Source organism: Camponotus vicinus, unplaced genomic scaffold (assembly GCF_025532165.1).
Source record: "Camponotus vicinus isolate PSW18456_S1 unplaced genomic scaffold, iyCamVici1.0 SCAF_3, whole genome shotgun sequence".
Taxonomy (NCBI): Eukaryota; Metazoa; Arthropoda; class Insecta; order Hymenoptera; family Formicidae; genus Camponotus; species Camponotus vicinus.
Window position 1 is genome coordinate 446,202 of NW_028141967.1, and position 20,454 is coordinate 466,655.

Sequence of the window (20,454 nt, forward strand, 5' to 3'; positions counted from 1 at the left end):
ATATTTGAATCCTGAGTATCTTCAATACCTGTCACTGGAGGATGAAAATTTTATTTTTTAATGTTTCACATTATATTTATTTAAATAGCGATTTTATTATACAAGAGCGACTTGAATTGTTCTAACTAATTATTAGAAGGCATTTGTATTTTTTTTTACATATCTCTTGCTTGCAGGTGCTACTTCCAATTCAATGTCGAATTTCAAAATTCGAAAACGACGGCTGCGAGATTTCCTTCTCGTTACGAAATTCCGCCTTGTCTATCCGCGACTGAGGACTACCGGTACGACGAAGCCACTGTTTCCTGAAATGAAAAATAAAGGCAAGCGATTGAAAGGAAAGAACGAGAGAATCGCACCTTATCATTCGCATCAACGAGAACTTACATCTCCTCGACCTGAGACTTTTCCCCCTCTAAGTGGCCGACGACAGTACCGTCCGAAGTGTTCATACACCATCCTTTCAGACCCAATTCCTTGCCGCGTTTCTGGGTATACTATAGTCGCAAACACAAATAAGATATCTAGAGATACAGCGATATAGAGAAGGTATTTTAAAAGAGTAAAAGCGAACAGAGAATTTTTTACTGTGAAAATATATGTGCACAATCAAGTATAAATTTGAGTCATGTAATGAAAATTAATTTTTGTAGGCAATATATGTAATACAAATAATATATATAAGATAGTCTAATAAATTAATAAAATATAAGTATATTATATATATTATTTGTATTTTATAAATATTGTATTGTATTGTATTTTATTATATATATTATTTGTATTACATATATTGCTTACAAAAATTAATTAAAAAAATTAATTTTTATTACATGACTCTCAAATTTATACTTGATATATATAATTTTATAATATATATTATTAAAAAAAAGATCAAAGTCAATTTTTGCTTTGCTATATATGCATGTAAAAACAAGATATATTTAAATAAAACTTTTCCAGATTTCATCGTCATCGATAGTTGATAAAGGCATGAATAATTAAATCGATAAAAAGGATGCGCATCCATATCTACATGAGATAAACAATGCGCGATTACTCGCCGGACACCCGGTAGATGTCGCGAGGGAGAGTTGCTTTCCGGCGTAGATTTCCTTGTCGTGAATCGCGGACGGACGCGATTAAATCATCAAAAGTCTCTGATATTACCGGTTTACCCACCTTCCTGAAGAAGACACCTTAAAAAAAGAGCACAATGTTATAAACTGATGGAGTTAATAAAGGTGAGAGAACGGGAACGTATTGTCGATGAGACGCATCATTTTGTTTACCTTGCACGATGCCGAAGACCTCGAAATCTACCGCGATTATCTTCGACATTATCGGGTTTCCCGTCGACGGCGACGATTGCTCGAGAAACGACGACGAGATTAATGAGCAAACGAGGAGGGTGAATACGATCATTCGACGTTGAACCGTTTTCCGAGGCGACTCTGCGCGATCCAGATGTCGCTGGTTCGCAATATTTAGAAATAATTGGCATTGTTTGACATCCCAAAATTGACTATCTCGCCTTCTTTTACGAATATCTGTCTTTTTTTTTCTTCGAATCGAACAAATTAGGAATTAAATAGTTAAAAAAATAAAATCACTTGTCCGATCGTTTTTCTTAAAAAGAAATTATTTTAGTAAAATACTTTTTTTTAAATAATAAAACGATTAAGAAATGCCTGTCGCACACTGTGAAATATTGTTGTTTATATACGTAATCATTGTACATAATTTATCGCGAAAATCAAATATTAGAATACAAGGAAACTAATTAAATATTAATAATAGACTAATATATTTGAATAATAGACTATTTTTCAAAGAGATTGGAATACAAAGAAATATAAAGAATAGATGAGACATATGCATATAATATTTATACATATATCATATATATTCTTATCGTAATAAAATTTTTCTTGGATTCGCGTAACCGCGGCGACGCCAGCGCGCTCTCGCGGCGACGCGGCTAACGACCGACGCGAAGTTGGTCGCGCGTCGCGCATAAGTGGGGCGCAGCGCGTCAGCGCGAAGTCAGTCTCGTCTGGTCCGCCGGGCGGTGCGCGACGCGTCGATTCTTCCGTCTCTCGTTTCGCTCGCGTACAGGTTATTACACATCCCTCCCTTTGCTCCGATCTCGATGACTATGCCAGAAAAGGCAACGCGTCGCCTCTCGGCCGGCAGCGACCTGTCTGCCGCGCCAATTGCATAAGTCGAGGCAAGTGTCGTCGTTGCCATCGTCATCACCGTCGTCGTCGTCGCCGTCGCCGTCGTCATCGCGCGTGGTCGATGCGGAGGTGTCGACGACGGCGCGCTCGCGAAGCGCCTCCGAGAATAACGCGGGACGACAAGATAACGCGAGCAGGTTGACAGTTGACAGTTGACAGCTGAGCGGAAAAGAGGAGGAGGAGGAGGACACGGTGCTCGTGGTGTGGCTTCGGGTCGTCGTGTGCGTGTTGTGCGTGCATGTGTGCGGGCGACGCGGACCACCCCGGTGTTGAGGAGGACGACGCGGCGGCGGACGCGACGCGACGATGACGGCGATGTTGGTGTCGGTTGCGGAGCTGTCCAACATCTTCTCGGTGCTCGCCGTGCTCATATGCTTTTGCGGGGTCTTTCTCTTTATCATGAGGTATGTATGTCACGTTATCTCTCTCTCTCCCTCTCTCTCTCTCTCTCTCTTTGAGTAATCCTTTTCTCGATAAGAGGGCTAATGCGTCAGAGACGTCCCGATCTTTCTCTCTCGTGATGTCGCGTTGTTTAATGAGTTGCGTTGAGACACGTCTCGCGACGATTTCACGAGACGACGAGCGTTTATCAATCGGCGATAAGGCTCGTCGCAGCGATGAGAGGTTAACGCCCGTAAATATTTTCTTACAGTGTTTCTCGTAATGAGGAATTTAGCCAAGGCCAAGATCCCGAGACGTGATATTATTCGCAATGCGAGTGCATCTTTAGTCGATTCCACATTCGTGACGTTAATTAATTTCTAATTAATCGCGAGTCTGCTGACGCGGACGCTGCCTTATCTCTTTTCGTTTAAGTGAATAATTGTTTCCTCGAGAGAGGAAGTCGCATTGTTACAGCGCATATTAATCGTATACTTTGAATTTGAGGGGTAAAATCGAATATCGAGTGTGATTCGAAAATGATTGGAGAAGAAATTGCGATTTATAATCTTTTAAATATCTTATAAAATCAATCTTAGTAAAGATTGGTAAAAAAAAGTTTTTTTTAAATATTTTTATATCAGTTATTTATATTTTTGATGGAGGAAAGAGACACGGTGAGAATTATTGCGCGATTTATCTTTCTACTTGTGTTTTTTTTCTCGAGTAATAGATTTAAATCGATCATTAAATTTCGATCAGTAAGATTAATGATGATCGAGATGGTAATCAAATGGATATGAGTTTATTAAAATTCACGCCGGGATTGTCATCGTGCCATTAATCTCTCTCAGAGTTTTAAAGATGTGCATGAAAGAAAAAGAAGGAAAAAAAACGCACAGACTTATTGCAGGAATGCATAAGTGACAAGATATTCTTTATTCTTTACTTTTCAGATGCTTTAAAAATATCGCTCTTGAGTCTCAGGTCAGGCTTTATGAGCGATCGTCTCGAGCGGTCAGCTGATCGCTCGAGACGACATTTCGAGACACAAAATGCCTCTCTTCCTCTCTTATTTTAATCATTCGTCGCCTCCAGAGTAACAGATAATTAAGCGAGATTCTGCATTCATTTCGCGTTTCTTTGAACTCGAAGAAAGGTCAAAACACGCGGATGGACAATAATCTTGCTTGACGTACAGCTGGAGGAGAGACTTCGGTTGAGAGCCGAGAATCTAGTCGAACTGATCGAGATGGTTCCGAGGTTCGCTTCGGGACGATGACGATGACGATAACGACGACAAGTGTCTCTAGTTTTCTCGAGTGACGCAGCCACTTTCGTACTCGGGGGAGTCTCGAAAGTAGGCACCAAGTCTCGAAAGCCAAGTCGCACTATTTGTAAATCGTGAAACTCTTCGCGATCGCGAGCAATAATTTTCCTCGCCGTCGCGTTCTCCTTCCTTCCTCGCTCTCTCTCTCTTTTTCTTTTAGCTTTCGCGATTTACACATGTGTGTTGAAAGATGTTGAATAGAATCAGGGCAAAGTTCCCATTTCGAACCGTTCGAGCATCTCTTTTCTAGTCGAGAAATGTTTGACATTCGTATCTCTTTCTCGAAAAACGCAATATTTTTTTTTATTTGATCAATTGCGATTCGATCGCAATTAATTTTTATCAATCAATTTAATTATAATATATTTAAGAAAAAATATATATAATTCGATAAAAAATATATAATTTGCAATTAACAATTACATTTTTTTTTTCGAGACAATTATGTGGTTTCTTTACACCAATTGATTCCTCTCATTATTTTGTACATAAAAGTACTAAGGTAAGATAATCGAAAAATGAATATTTTACTAGATATTTTATGGTTTATGTAAAATTAAGAAATTATTTCAAGCCTCATAACTCGATAAAAAAATACTTTATTATAGTGTTTTGAAAAGCTCTCGAGGTAAGCTACAAGAGCTTTTTTTGGCGAGAGATTGCCCTCTGACATCCTGTATTATATAATATAATTTATAATAGACATCAGACAACCGAGTAAATAGAATGCTAAGGTTTCCCTTTTAATGTCGATATCTTGCGAGATTTTATTACGAAATTTTATAGATGTTTGTGACGCAAGTCGTAAACGTCGAAAAAGTAATATACGGGGTAAGCCCTGTAAGCTAATTAAAATTAAAAGAGAGAAATTCATTCTTCCAATTTTAACCGAGAAAAATTCTTTCCGATTTTAACCAGAGTATTGAACTTTTATTTATAATAATAGGTATACTTATAATAATAATAGATATATCACGTTTCACATGTAACACGCTTGAAACGCTACGAAATGTTGGCGAGAAAGCGAGAAGATTAGAAGATTACGATCTCGAGGGATATGGCATTCTCGATGTTATGGGAACATTAATTTGTTAAATTTCACGCTTATAAACGCGCAGGTAAGAGAAAGATAGACACAAGCGTACGTGCTTGAAACATCCAGGTTACAAAGAGAACCTGTTCTCTGATTTTTAATCCCTTCCATCTCAAGGATTTAAATTTAAATTCTCGATTTAAATTTATCCTTGTCTATTAATGCGTCACGTGAGAAGGCGCCTCTCGACGATCAGCATCTCTGAATCAGGATCCCCTTTTGTCGGTCTCTCTCTCTCTCTCTCTCTCTCTATCTCTCTCTCTCTCTCTCTCTCTCTCTCTCTCTCTCTCTCTCTCTCTCTCTCGCACCGATTTACTTTTATCGCGCACGTATATTTCTTTAGAGTCTCAAGGTCGCAAGGTCACTGGCAGCTTCGATTCACACGTTGATCGAATTTTTGTCTGTGAACGATCGCTTCTACATATTTGTTGCTCGGTTCTGTGTCTACGTTACTTGATTGCTGAATTTAATCATCGACGGGGATTCCAAAATTAGCGATTGACTTTCAATGACACTCACGCGACGCTAATTTTTCACATTGCTCAAATGACTTTCCGTTATCGGCTAACGGGATTTTATTTTAGTAAGGAATCGATTTTATTTACGATTCCTTACTTCTTCGATTTTTGACATTTTTATCAAATCGTTCAAAAATACGATCGATCGAGTAAAGATCGATCAAGAGTAATAAATAATAATAATAATAATAATAGATTTATAATAATAATAATTTTATTTTCATTGCCATCCCCTTATAATTGTGTTTCCTAATAAATACGAAAAATTTTAGGGGATGATTTTTTGTCGAAATTTTTAAGGGGGATTTTTAGAAAGTTGTAATAAAAAATTGAATAGGGGTTGCTAGTTTCATCCCCTTATAACAATACGGGAGGCTGAAGAAAATATTAATAAATAACCTTTTTACTAGTAGAAAATATCCACCTAATTTCATTTCTTTAACATGTTCCAAATTTGAGAAAAAAATAAAAACCTAATTTCCACCCCCATTTTTGGAGCAGTGCAACTTCACAGGAAGGAATGTAGGAGTATATGTTTACATGAGAAACCCCCCCTTAATTTTCGACAAAGAATCATCTCCTAAAATTTGTTGCACTTAAGAAACACCCTGTATATCTCTAATAACGAAGGATATAGAAAAAATGTGGTGATTTTAAAGACACTATTTGTTAGGTATTATCAACTTTATGATTTAAAAAATCTCAAGGCGATTTATTAATTGGTTTATAAAATATCAGAAAGGAAATTTGACAATATTTCACAAATAAATCTTATGAGATCATCATTTACGACACACTCAGTTGTTTCAAAACCCGTATTATAAACACCGCCGAAAATCGTTCGAAGGACGTTACCGTGTCTTTTATCTCGAAACCGCTTCGACCGCTTAAAAACAATGCAAGGCTGATGATTCTTGAACTAAAACCACGCGCGCGAACAACTTTCCCGGTTTTTATGCAAAATTCTGTCGCAATCCTTTGTCCGGCAGCCCGAGAACCATCACGTTCGGTCTCGAGGTTGCGTGCACGACGCTTTAGATAACCATTAATAATACAATTAACAGTTACAAGAGCGCAAAAGATGATTAACGTCGAAGACTCTTATTCCTCGTCGAACGGTTGCCGATCCACCGAAACAGCAAAACATCTTTCTCGATGAAAGAGTCGATCTAAAGGAAGTCTTTTGTCTCGTCCACAGGAACATGATGGTGCTACGCGTCCACGGCGACGACCTGATGTTCGGCGGGGGCGGTGGAGGTGGTGGCGGGGTGATAACGCATTCGCCACGTATACCGCAAATGGAGATGATGAAGGTCCACATCCCCTTCACCTTCAAGCTCCACGAGAGCTTCAAGAGTACGTACGCCGGTAAGTTCTGCCCCTCTCGCGCCTCCTCCTCGTCGTCGAGCTTGAGCCTCGACTGGGTCAACCCCTGGCTGATTTACAAGCGTATGCTCCTGGCATGTGATGTGTGGCAAGACATCTCGTTGCATCTTACAACAGATTTTATCGTCTCTATCGAGCTCTAGAGACTGCACAGAAAAAAATAAGTGTCATAAATCAAGACTTATATACCTAAACTAACGCGTTCATTGTTTCGTATATACGCAACAATTTGTAATCTTCTTAGAAGAATTTAATAATTTTAAATTTCAACAATGTTATAGTCTTACTTTAATATTGTAATCGTCGCCTCAAGAATATATAATTATTTAATTGTACTTTAAGAAAATTATAATCTTTGATTTAAAAATGTTAAATTCTATCCAACATTGTTTCTTTTCCATTCGAGAAAATTAAATCTTAAATCATAAGAATATATTTTTCTTGATTGAACTATATCAAATGGCTTCATTCAAGTAAGCAATTATTCGAGCAATTATATTTTTCTTTAATTAATGCAATATAATATCATTTCAAGATTTCCATGTTGAAACTAAATATATTTTCAAAACAAGAATGTCTTTTTTTCTGTGTACATAGGTGTCGCAGTTCGCGGAACAAAATGTTATCGTAAATGAACGCACGCGACAAGATGAATTAATTAATCCGACTTTTTCTCTGCGTTGATTGATCATAGTAATATGCAAATGATAGCGTTATAATAAAATCATTTTCGAAGAATGTCCCGATGACTTCTCGTGCCACGTAATATTCTTCGCGTACAAGTTTTACATGTCTTTTAATATAAATATATAGGCCACGATTTATTATTTAATCTACAGCGACTATCTATGGCAAAGCTCTGATGTTTTTTTATCATTTTCTAGTTAAAAGTTAGACTTTGCGACGCAATTTGTAATTTATAAATGCATCGTCCATGTTTTTCTACTCCTGCAAACTGCGTTTTGCGAATAGCAATTTACGTACTGATAAAAAAAAGTTGTCATAAATGTGGCTATTTAACGGCAATTATTTTTTGAAGTTATTATTAATACGCAGTTATATTACTAGTACAAGGTTATTATTACCAACATTGTAATGATAATTATGAAAATAGATATCTCAACTACAATTTTTTTTACTATACAATTATAGCTAACTTTTTTTTCCAGTGCGTAAACGAATCTTACAATTAAACGCGTTACGAGAGTCACGTTCAGTGAAACTGCATTGAGAAAATCGTCATTTCATAATATTTTGCAAGGTGTATACTTTCTGGAAAAAGACTGAAATTCTCAGGAATTTTTTTTTTATAATTAGAGAATTCTCATAGAATTTTTTTTTAATTTAAAGAATATATCAAATATGTCTCTCTTTTTGTTTTTCTAACAGCTAAACAAAAGATTGAATATACAGTATTGTAATTTTCAGTGATAACAGTAGAAAATATGCAAATGGCAAATGTTTGGAATTTATGGCTCTTTATCGTTTCTTCTATAAAAAGTATACGATGCAGAATGTTTAATTTAAAAAAATAAACTTGATCTATAAAAATTCTTCAACTTTACATGGAATTTTGAACAAAAATATCTGGAAGATTAGGGAATTTTCTCACAAAATTTGTAGACAACCTGATTTTATAAAGTAATTATTTAAAGCAAAAATTCTTTGGATATTTATACACAGAAAAAAATAAGTGTCAAATCAAAACTTATATACTTAAACTAACGCGTTTATTGTTTCGTATATACGCAACAACTTATAATCTTCTTAGAAGAATTTAATAATTTTAAATTTCAACAATATTATAGTCTTATTTTAATGTAATTGTCGTCTCAAGAATATATAATTATTTAATTGTACTTTAAGAAAATTATAATTTTTGATTTAAAAATGTTATTTTCTATCCAACATTGTTTCTTTTCCATTCGAGAAAATTAAATCTTAAAATCATAGAATATATATTTCTTGATTGAACGATATAAAATGGCTTCATTCAAGTAAGCAATTATTCGAGCAATTATATTTTTCTTTAATTAACGCAATATAATCTCATTTCAAGATTTCCATGTTAAAACTAAATATATTTTCAAAACAAGAATGTCCTTTTTTTTCTGTGTACTACATTTATGACAGAGAAAAAAATTATCGATACAGTTATTAAACTGAATTTCTAGAGAATTTAATTTGGCACGCGTTAAAAAACTCTTTTTTTACCGGTCTTGTTTGCATAATATTCGTTACGATGACTCTCCCAGTTTCGTCATTCGAGCATATATCCATATTTACGCATCCATAATTAGGTAATAAAGTTTCTAGAAAATATTAGTTTGCATAAAAGAAGGAAATTGGCGAAGATCAACTTGGGCAGGTCCAATGGGTGAAGGGTTAATTGGCCAAAAAGAGAAAGAGAAGGGGACCGGTCCTCGCGTGTGTCGATCGGCCAAGCTCGCGACGAAAAGTGGGTTATCTCGATAGGCCGTGCATAACAAGAAAAAGACGAGAGCGTCGCGTGTAATTGGCATGCCAGGTGCCAGCAACGACGGAGGTTCACAGCTTGAATTACGAAAGGCCACCTTGACCGCGTGTGTCGTTGGGTCACCGAGCGTGAGTCGCTTGACTTTTGTCAACCATTGATCGCTTCTGACGAGAGTCTCCTCAGACTCGCCATCTTTTTCCTCTCCTCTCTTTTTTCGCTAAAGTACGCGAGACGTCGAGACTCTTAGTTTACTGTCGCATCAAGCTAGTAATTATTCAATTACGCTCGTATGGTAATATATATTACATAATGCAATTTTTTACTAACTCAAAAAATAAGAGAATAATTAATAAAAAAAAATTATCGAGTGTTTATCATAATTGATTGGATATAATTCTTTTTCTTTTCACCTTGGAATAACGTGCAGATTTGTACATTTGTCATTTGATTAATTTTTAATTTTAATTTATGAGGTATTTTTTATAAAATTTTTGCAATCTTATAAAAGTTTTATGAAATATATGTTATAAGTCATTAATCACATGCGGTCGATTTTTCAACGGAACAGAAAATTATTAAAGATCGGTCCTACGCAAAAGGAATTAAACATGATTTATTATTCCATTCAATTTTTTTATATACACTTTTTTTTGTTTTTCCTGGTGGGAAAGATTAAATAATTATAAAATGATTAGTCGATTTGCAGATCGCGTCATCGAAAAATGGCCGAAACTTGAATCGGATCGCACGGTGTCCTTAAAAGAAAAAAGAAAAAAAGGAGACTTCACCGAATCTTATCGCGTAACCCTCAGGGTCTTAACACGGTCGCCCACGAGAACGGAATTCGAAAACATCGATCGCCCTTGATTCCGAGGCGCGATGCTCGATGCTGTAAAGGACAGCGCGCGGGTGTAGGAAAAATTCTCCGCGGTCGGATGAGACAAATTTATTCCGTTGCGAAGCAAACACGGTATTTACGACGTCAACGTGAAAAGAAATAAAATCTCTTGTCGAGCCCTGCTCGTCTTTCCAAGTCGATATTGTCTCTCTCTCTCTCTCTCTCTCTCTCTCTCTCTCTCTCTCTCTCTCTCTCTCTCTCTCTCTCTCTCTCTCTCTCTCTCTCTCTCTCAAAGCGAAATCCTTCTTATAATCATATTCCTGGTAGTAATTCAACTTGAGGACTATTTAGCACGAAAAATTGATGATTTTTGGAAAGGATATTAGAAATGGATTTTTTTGAAATTTAAAAAATGTTAGTATCTTGGTATCTAGCTTGTTTTATTCAATACAAGCCTTGTATAAGCGTGTTGAAAAATATTTCATCGATGTTTCTCGTATGATTGTTTGAAATAAAGGAACAGGGATATTTTTTGGATACTGAATTTCACTAAAAAAAATTGAGAAATAACGAAATAGTGTCATTTTAAAATTAGATATTGCTGAAATTTTTTCATTTCTTGAAAATCAGACAAATATTAAATATTAATTTTTTAAATTTTAAATCCAATATCCCAAAAATATCCTACGTAATGAAATTAAAGTTTTTTCATTTCAGATAATTATGCTTCATTTTTGAACACGATAAGCTCCTATTAAACAAAAAAGTTGAATATCCAAAATTTAAAGAGACGTACTACTTATATAAACATCAATATATATAAAACACCAAAAAAATAAATTTTTAATATTAAAAAAGAATGCTTAAAAAAATCATCAATTTTTCAAATTGCTATAATAGAGCAGACTGGATCGCTTAATTCGACTTTAAAAAAATATTAGGAGGAAAATAATATTGATATATATTAAAAATTTATGAGATAAACTATAAATTTTTTGAATTGAAATGAATAAATTAAATGAAACAATTTAAAAATGTTCTTAAAATTTGAATTTTTTATAAATAATTTAATAATTTAAAAATTATTATTAGTAATTAAAAAATTTTACAATTAATTTAATCGAATAAGAAAATATTTCAAGCGATAAAAACTCCTTTTCGTTCCTCAGCAACTCTTCAAATATATCTTTCGTCTTTTGAAAAAATTCGATATTACTTTCTAGACGACTCGGCACACCGCGAACTAACTTTGACGTGTCGCCGGTTATCTCTGGTATGGCAAATATATGCGCGCGCGCGTGTACGTGTGCGTATGTGCGTATGTACGTCTGTCCAACGTAACTCTGGCGCATAATCCGACGCGAGTTATATGCAGGTTGCGTAATTGCGTGCGTGTGTCGCAACTGCAGGTTCCCCCGAGATCTTCTCTCTCTCACGATTCTCTCGATCGCCGCTATTACCTTTCGCAATTCGCACGATTTCGCGATACCGAGTCCAAAGAGAGAAGGAATGATCGATTGAAACACACGGGAGATGGTCAAACACGTCGGCATCTCGTCGAGGTGGAGTCGTCGCGAAACGTCAGTTTGCGAAACCGGCGAAACGCACAGTCGGCTTAAACTTGACATTAAAGCTCGCTCTTGATAAAGCGCGAGAACGTTGGATACGCTCGCGGGAATCGGCTCGAGTGGATTTTTCTCGCCTTTTTCTTTTTCGATTGCGCATTCGATTTATATATAGGCGCGAGTTAATTATCGCGCGTTCTCGAGGAAGCTGCGCATCTCGCCGCGCGAGATGATGATTTATTCGCGTTGAGAGAAGGCTCGCTCTTTTCATAAGCCATTATGGTCATTAACGGAACTCGCGAAGGTGAATCTCGATGAGATGCCTAATTTCTCATTTTTTTTTCTCTTTACGGCAACATTATTTTAGAATGATGCGAGCGATAAGGAAACTATGTTGTAACGTCTATTATGTAATAAATTGCCTAATCGTTATTCTGAGATAATAAATTAAAATAAGATTCGATATATGTATACTTTATATTCAAATTTAAATAATTTGCAAAATTAAAAAATATACTTTTATCGAATATATTTTTTAATTTTGCATAATTTATGAATAATTTATTTTTTTATTCATTTTTTTTAATTGAAAAATAATTAAAAATATAATAATAAAACAAAAAATAATAATAAAAATAATAATAAAAAAATAATAAAAAGAATGAATGAAGAAAAAGTTGAAATAAAATGAAAAATATATAAAATATATTTTTCCCATTTCTCATATCTCTTTATTTATTTTGCTTGAAAATGCTACAGCTGTTCTGCCAAATGAGCGCATCAGATGTGCCTTTTTTCTTCGTCAATTTCATAATCTTGTGTCAAGGCAAGCGTATATTTTTCATATCATTATATTACATAATATATGACGATTTTATTATTATTATGTTAGATTATTCGCTCGATAAGGACAGCGAATATGGATGTCTCTATTATACTTTGAATCCCATTGTCGTTTTGCGGCCGATTTTGGCAAGCTGTGAGTCACGCAAAATGAAATTAATGCGGCATTGAAATTCACGTGACCATAATTTCTCTCTTCCCGCACGAAGGAGGCTTCGCGTAACAATAGGAAAGAGAGATACACATGTGTTTTAGGTTGCGCGCGAATAGACAGAAAAAAAGGACACTCTTGTTTTGAAAATCTATTTAGCTTTAACATGGAAATCTTGAAATGAGATTATATTGCGTTAATTAAAGAAAGATATAATTGCTCGAATAATTGCTTACTTGAATGAAGCCATTTTATATTAGTTCAATCAAGAAAAATATATTCTTATGATTTAAGATTTAATTTTCTCGAATGGAAAAGAAACAATGTTGGATAGAAAATAACATTTTTAAATCAAAGATTATAATTTTCTTAAAGTAGAATTAAATAATTATATATTCTTGAGGCGACGATTACAATATTAAAGTAAGACTATAATATTGTTGAAATTTAAAATTATTAAATTCTTCTAAGATTATAAATTGTTACGTATATACGAAACAATAACGCGTTAGTTTAAATATATAAGTCTTGATTTGACACTTATTTTTTTTTCTGTGTAGGCAAGCTCTCATTTCGTTATTACTCATTACGTTTCGTAATTGGATCGAGATAAGAAAAGTGCGCGAATCGCGCAATTTTTTCTGCGTTTACCTATCGGTTCGTTACACACGAAATTCCGAGAGAATCTCGAGCCTTTAAAAAAAAAAAAAACCGAACCGAGTTTTCGACTAATCGAGTATATTACATAATTATTTGGCGCAATCGGTTTTTGCGAAACTGCACCTGCCATCTTTCGTGTTACGGTTGAAAAATAATGGAAGATTCGTGTAAGATTGTTCTTGAAAGCGGATAAGGAAAAAAAAGGACAATGCGCGGTATAATATTCGCATTTCCAGGGAGACGTGGCGCGAAAACAATGGCTGATATTAATGCGTAGGAATTTAACATCCAAGCGAAATGTGTCCGAGACAATGTTAATCTCTTCCATCCTTCTAAACCTCCAGTTTCTCGTTATGAGAAACGTGAAAAAATTATTACGTGAATTGTTCTGTCTCTTTGAAGGTGACCTGGTGCCAGATCTGATGTAAGAGATCCCTCGGTGCATTGTACATATGAAAAAAAAAAGATAGCTAGCAGACAAAACTTCACAACATGAACATGACATTTCAAAGTATTTTATGTCTGCAGATTAAGTTAAGTAGATTAAATTGTGCAAAAATTATTCGAATACATATTAATAAGATAGATATTCTAATCTATAAAAAAAGATACCAGAAAAAAAGAACACACACGCAATATTTCTTCGCTTCAGATTGAATCTAAAATGAGTGGCATATAATTTTTTCACCGCGGCTAATTTGTAAAAAAAAAATGTGATTCTCGCACAGTTCCTCGTGTCCGGTTCGATCATAAAACGACACTCATTTTCATTCGCGTGATCTAATCGACGAGCGAAAAAAATTTCTCACGTGTTTTAATCTAAACGATGTCTTTGTCCTTCAAGCTTGCGCGTTTCTCGCGAGGGGAGGAGGGGAAGAAAAAAGGAGAGGAAAGTTACGATATGTAATAACGTTAGTAAAAAACGGGTTCGAAAAATGTCGCATGCCCGAAAGATCAGATCGCGGATTACGACGAATGTGGGACGCACTTTCATGTTCCATGGTCGTCGAGTTCCCGCTCCCGCGCTCGTATCCTTTTCTCTCCCTCTTTCTTTTCTCTTTCTTTGGTTCGGTCGTGACTCCCGCGCCCACCCGGTATATACGTAATAATGCCACGTACGATGATACATTGCCGGGAACGGGCGCGTCTCGTCCGTAAGAAAATCAAAGCGAGAGAGAGAGAGAGAGAGAGAGAGAGAGAGAGAGAGAGAGAGAGAGAGAGAGAGTGATAACGAGGGTGCACCACAGTGATAACGAGAGAGCGGCTTTTACAGCCGATTGCGAAATTGTTTAGTACATTTCTGATTTTTCCCCGCAAGCTTTTTTTCTTTTTTCTCAGCGATCCTCCCTCGATTTTACAAATAAATAAAATGAATAAAATTTTATAAATAAATAATTTTATAATAATTATTTATAAATAAATAAAGTCTTTAGATATATAAAGATAAATTTTATTTATTTATTTATAAATATTTTAGATATATAAAAATATATAAAGACTTTATTTATTTATAAATAATTATAAATATAATTTATTTATTTATAAATAAATAAATTTTATAAATAAATAATTTTATAATAATTATTTATAAATAAATAAAGTAAAATCCTCTATTTCTCTCTCGCGAGATAAATTCGAGATCTAATCGCCTTCATCGATATTAATATTTTAATTGTAATCGTTCGATCCTTCTCGCGCGCATTCCTCTTTAATGACGAGCCAATTTGAGTCGATCAAGATAATTTCACTCTCGAGTGGAATCTAATTTGAATTTAAAAAAATTCGATCGCAAAGAGATACGTGATGGTGAAAATCGCTTCTAACCCAGTTTCGCAAGTAACGTAGGAAAATTTCGGTGCGTTATTACCTACCTCCTACCTAGTCGCGATAGGCTGTTGTCGGTGAAAGGCTAAGCAATTTCAAAACATTGAGTCGCTGACTCTGATCGCATCTAGCTTGACCCTTTTCCTCGGAGCCCGAGTCCCGAGGATCGCCCGGAGGCGAGAATTCGGGTTTTGTAATTCCCCGGGAGGCGGTATCCTTGAGAGGCTGCGGTCGCGTCGGAAGACTTAACGTTATAGGCATAGGTCAGCTCGATTATCGAATCCCATTACGTAATCGCGGGCGATTGCGCCAGCGGCCAGCGGCCAGCAGCCGGCTCTTGTCTCGTGTCTCGATCGGTTAGAATCCGCGAACCGAGTCCTCCGCGTCCAGTCGACCGTCGTCGTCGTCGTCGTCGTCGGGTCAGGTCGGATCGCGATGGAACGAAATTATCTCCGCTTTTATTTTACGAACGAGTAGTGAAAATGCAGGTAACGCTCGGGAAAATCCGTGGAAAGAAGACTAATCAGCTGAATATTCTTCTCTCGTTTTTCACATCTTTTTTCTCTCGGGAACTAATGACTGCCACGACATCTTGAATCGCATAAATATTTTGGTATATTGGTTTTTTTTTCTCTAATAGAAAAAATGGGATCTTAACAGAAATATATTGCATTACTTTTTTTTTTTAAGGAAAATTGATATAAACTTTATTGAAAAGTTTAGCAATTTATTATCATTATCACGTCTTTCGTTGAATATTTTTTTGTAGTATTTTTTTGGACTTAGTACAAATTTATTTTTATTATATTCTTTTATTGTATTCTTTATATTATTTCTGAATAGTTTCAACTACTTTGACCTTTATTTGCAATTCAATCTCTTTCCTTATCTTTTTTGCAATTTCGATCAATATTTTCGAGATTAATATCGACTGTCCCTAAAAGGAGATGTAACCGCTATAAAAGCGCGTAGTTTTTGTCACGTTGGAATATTCGGGCGCTAAATCAGTGATCGACTGGTATAATCGAAAAATTCTTTAATATTTTGGCTCGAAAAATAATTCCAGGTCGTAAACAACAGTTTTACAAGCGTTTGGTCGCGAGGGAAACGTGCGAATTTGCACGTACGCACCTCGCAAGGAATAAAGAGATCGACCACTCTCGATCAGCCGATCATCGCTAACCTTGATCTGCCGACGATCTTGGGCTTGGTCGTATGTAGAATTCCTTTCTTTCCCTCTCTTCCATTTCACAAAGGATCAAAAAGATATTTTAATTAAATTGACACAATATACGTAAATGGTCCAAATGATAAATCAATAATAATAATAATAAGGAAGGCTAATTTAAAACCAGGAAAAGCTTGTTTTTTTTTAAAATTATAGATTTATATATCACGCAATATCACCTGCGCTTTTCCTGATCTTAAATAAGCCTTACTTATTATTGGTTCTTCCATTTCATTCTCGAAAAGTACACAGAAAAAAAGGACATTCTTGTTTTGAAAATATATTTAGTTTTAACATGGAAATCTTGAAATGATACTATATTGCATTAATTAAAGAAAAATATAATTGCTCGAATAATTGCTTACTTGAATGAAGCCATTTTATATCGTTCAATCAAGAAAAATATATTCTTATGATTTTAAGATTTAATTTTCTCGAATGGAAAAGAAACAATGTTAGATAGAAAATAACATTTTTAAATCAAAGATTATAATTTTCTTAAAGTACAGTTAAATAATTATTTATTCTTGAGGTGACGATTACAATATTAAAGTAAGACTATAACATTGTTGAAATTTAAAATTATTCTAAGAAGAAATTTTTCTAAGAAGATTATAAATTGTTACGTATATACGAAACAATGAACGCGTTAGTTTAAGTATATAAGTCTTGATTTGACACTTATTTTTTTTCTGTGTATGCTATACTTGTTAACGAACTCGATTGATCTTCTGATGGTTGGATTAAATTATTGCAAAAAAATCTGCTTCCTTTTTTTCGCATTCTTTAACATTTTCGTATTATATTTTTCTGCAATTGCAAAATGTAATATAAAAATGTTAAGCAATGCAGATTGTCGATTAGCGTTTGTCAACAACTATCGAGGATAAATGACAGAGAAAGGGAGACAAGTAACGAAATATTTTTTGTACATCTTTCGACATCTCTACAAGTGTCAATTTCCATAAGCTCTTCTTGCGAAACTAGAAATTGTGTTGAATCTATACCGTACGAGTGTGCTTTGAACGCGTCTGCTTCGAGAGATCTGTTCGAGTATCCTTGGGGAACGCAAATATTGTCGGAAAAGAGGAGAGTGAATGAGTGAAAAAAGGCAAACGAAGGCAAGACGCGGTCTGCCGGCCAGTTTCGCGAATCGAGAACGATCCTTCTCGATCTAAGGACGAGACGAGACGAAGCAGATAGGATCCTCTCGGGGAAGCCGGGGTCGAAAATCCGGCGAGCGGTCGAGATCTCGAGAGAATTCTCTCTCGAGAGGCCAACGAAAGTGAAAGCTACCGACGACGATCGGCTCGTTGCGAGTCAAGTCGAGCTCGATTCGACTCGCAACCTAGACTCCGATTCATCTTGGCTGCCAAAGTCCTCGTACTAGAAGGGGCTTCGATTCCTCTCGTTCGAGGCCAACGATATGATTGTTTCCGGCGTTTTTGTCATCATTAGTCTCTCTCTATCTCTTTCTTTTTCATAGAAATTGGAGAAGAAAAGCTCGGCGGAAGCCAAGTGTGACACCTGGAAACTTGGTCCTTTTGGGATCCATCTCCCGGAACGGGACCGTGACGACGACGGAGGGGAGAGGAGCGCGAGAGGAAGAAAAAAAAAGTCGAAAGCGCGTCTCTTACGCAATAATTTTTAGTAACCAGCCGTGAAATAACGGCCGCGTAACGTTGTCGCTCTCTCGAGGATGTCCGAGCAATAAGAACGAGATTCCCGGCGTCGGGAATAAAAGATGCCGTGAAAGATGTTTGCGATTTACGTAGGTCCGCCCATCATTAAAGGTCAGCCGCTTCGACTATGCCAACCGCGCGACGCATCCGAGGAATTTTTTCCTTCTGTCACATTCATCCTTCGTCTTTTCCTCTGCGAGAAAATGATGACGTTGGCGACAATTTAATGTTTAATAAGAAAATATTCCTAAAAATAATTTACAAAAATTTTTCCCCAAAAATTAATTTGTAGAAAGGATATAAAAAGGTGTGATATCTCTCTAAACAAAACTTACAAAGATAGAAAAAATACATAAGTACATAAAAAATATTCTACCTGTATGCAACTAAATGTTTAATGAAAAAAGTCCTTCAAAATAATTTACAATAATTTTCCCTCACAGAATCATTTCTCTAAAAAACAAAACCTCAACAAATAATTTTCCTAAAAAAATATTAAAAAGTAAAATATCAAAACTAAATAGGAAATAAATAATTACTATTAGCCAAGTACTTAAGAGCAATTTGTAAATATAATATTTGCCATGAAATCAATTTTACATTTTAAAAATATACATAAATTCTTCCTAAGAAATTAAAACGCATTTTATATTTATTCAGAGAAACTTGATTTTTAAAATATTTAAAATCATTTAATGAGAAATATTTGCAGAGAAACATCAATGATTTTTTCAATCGATCGCACGACTACCTTTGAACGGCATCTGCGGAACTCTATTAAGGTTCATTGGCGTTAATAAGGTATTATTCCTCTTGTCGCAACCGAGTGTGACGAGGCTCACGGGTTAAAAAAATTAATAGCAATTAAGCGATTGTCCAGGATCGTCCAGGGATTATCCTCGTATGCAATCGGTTCGACGATGCGTTCTCCGGCGAACGGAAAGGAAGAGCATCAACGTCGTGCAGGTGGATGGTTGAATTATACGGAGCGTTGCAAAACACGAAGCGTTTGCGCAATTAAGCGGCGAACGCGCGTCTCGAAGCGCCTCTTGACTCTTTCCCTCTCATTCTTCTTCTCTCTCTCTCTCTCTCTCTTTCTCTCCTGGAAGGCAAGTCCGCCGAGAAAGAGAGAGACACCGTAACAAAAATTCGTAGTCTCGATAGTAATACCGGTCCCGCGCACACGCGCGTTACACATGCCTCTTGTATATCGCGCAATATTGCGCCACGTTACATGCCGTCACAGCCGGATCGAATTGTGTTACCGCGAGCGTAATTGCTGGGAAACCGAATGATCGAATTAATTTCATCCGCCTATATAAATTACTCCAAACATTAGCCGCTTCGTTGATCCTCTTCTCTCCTAGAGTGATAAAATTAAAAAAATTAATAAATATGCAAGTACACACACACACTGTATATATATATGTATGATATATTATTAGTATAAAAAATTTAATTAAAAAATGAGAAACATGTGTTTGACTTGTTTTTCGAGATATGATAATCATATTTATCGCGATAATTTGAAAATTCATATATTATATCATAACGTCAAAATCTTGACATTTAAATGTCTATAAATTTAATCTGCAGATTTTTAATCGGGTCTCATTTTTATGTCTACATGTATAATCGCGATCGTAGAATTTGTTGAAAGAAATGTAAGGAAACTAATTCTCTATTTTTTTAGCTGTTTGCTTTTGTGTGTGTGTGTGTGTGTACTTGCATATTTATTAACTTTTTTAATATATATATATATATATATATATATATATATATATATATATATACAGGGTGGACCATTTTAACCTTTAATGGAGAATAACTCGAAAACCAAGCCCGGGAGAGAAAAATGTTTCAGACAAAAGTTGTTTGGTTTCGAGGGGACCATAAGATGGTATCATTGGTTTGACCTTGAAGAGTTATTTGAAGGTCACATGAAGGTCACCTTCAATTTCTTAAATGGAACCTACTATTTGTCATTGCATATTCTTGTAGCTTATCTTGAGAGCTTTCCAAAACACTATAATTAAGTACCTTTTCGTTAAGTACTTTTTGAGTTATGAGGCTTGAAATAATTTCTTAATTTTACATAAACCGTAAAATATCTTGTAAAATATTCATTTTTCGATTATCTTACCTTCATACTTTTATGTATAAAATAATGAGAGGAATCAATTGGTGTAAAGAAAACACATAGTTGTTTTTAAGAAAAAATATGGAATTGTTAATTGCA

The 20,454-nt window shown here is 35.3% G+C and overlaps 2 protein-coding genes across 4 annotated transcripts in view; one reads left to right on the forward strand and one right to left on the reverse strand.

Moving 5' to 3' along the window:
- Positions 1-31: 31 nt before the first annotated feature.
- LOC145969166 (acylphosphatase-1) lies at positions 32-1,478 on the reverse strand. Its single transcript, XM_083095053.1, has 4 exons — positions 1,293-1,478; positions 1,183-1,199; positions 388-497; positions 32-305 (listed from the first exon to the last, which is right to left on the reverse strand). Exons 1-4 carry the CDS (start codon positions 1,423-1,425, stop codon positions 191-193), a joined length of 375 nt encoding a protein of 124 aa, XP_082951179.1. The 5' UTR covers positions 1,426-1,478; the 3' UTR covers positions 32-190.
- LOC145969161 (cell growth regulator with RING finger domain protein 1) overlaps positions 1,097-20,454 on the forward strand; it is a 27,330-nt gene continuing 7,972 nt past the window's right edge. The window contains exons 1-3 of one of the 3 annotated variants that reach the window (XM_083095039.1): positions 1,097-1,244; positions 2,378-2,644; positions 6,761-6,930. In XM_083095039.1, coding sequence (XP_082951165.1) covers positions 2,547-2,644; positions 6,761-6,930 — 268 coding nt within the window. In that variant the 5' untranslated portion in view covers positions 1,097-1,244; positions 2,378-2,546. Of the gene's footprint in view, positions 1,245-1,746; positions 2,645-6,760; positions 6,931-20,454 lie in introns of those variants that run through there. The other 2 variants (XM_083095040.1, XM_083095038.1) reach the window with 2 other exon arrangements.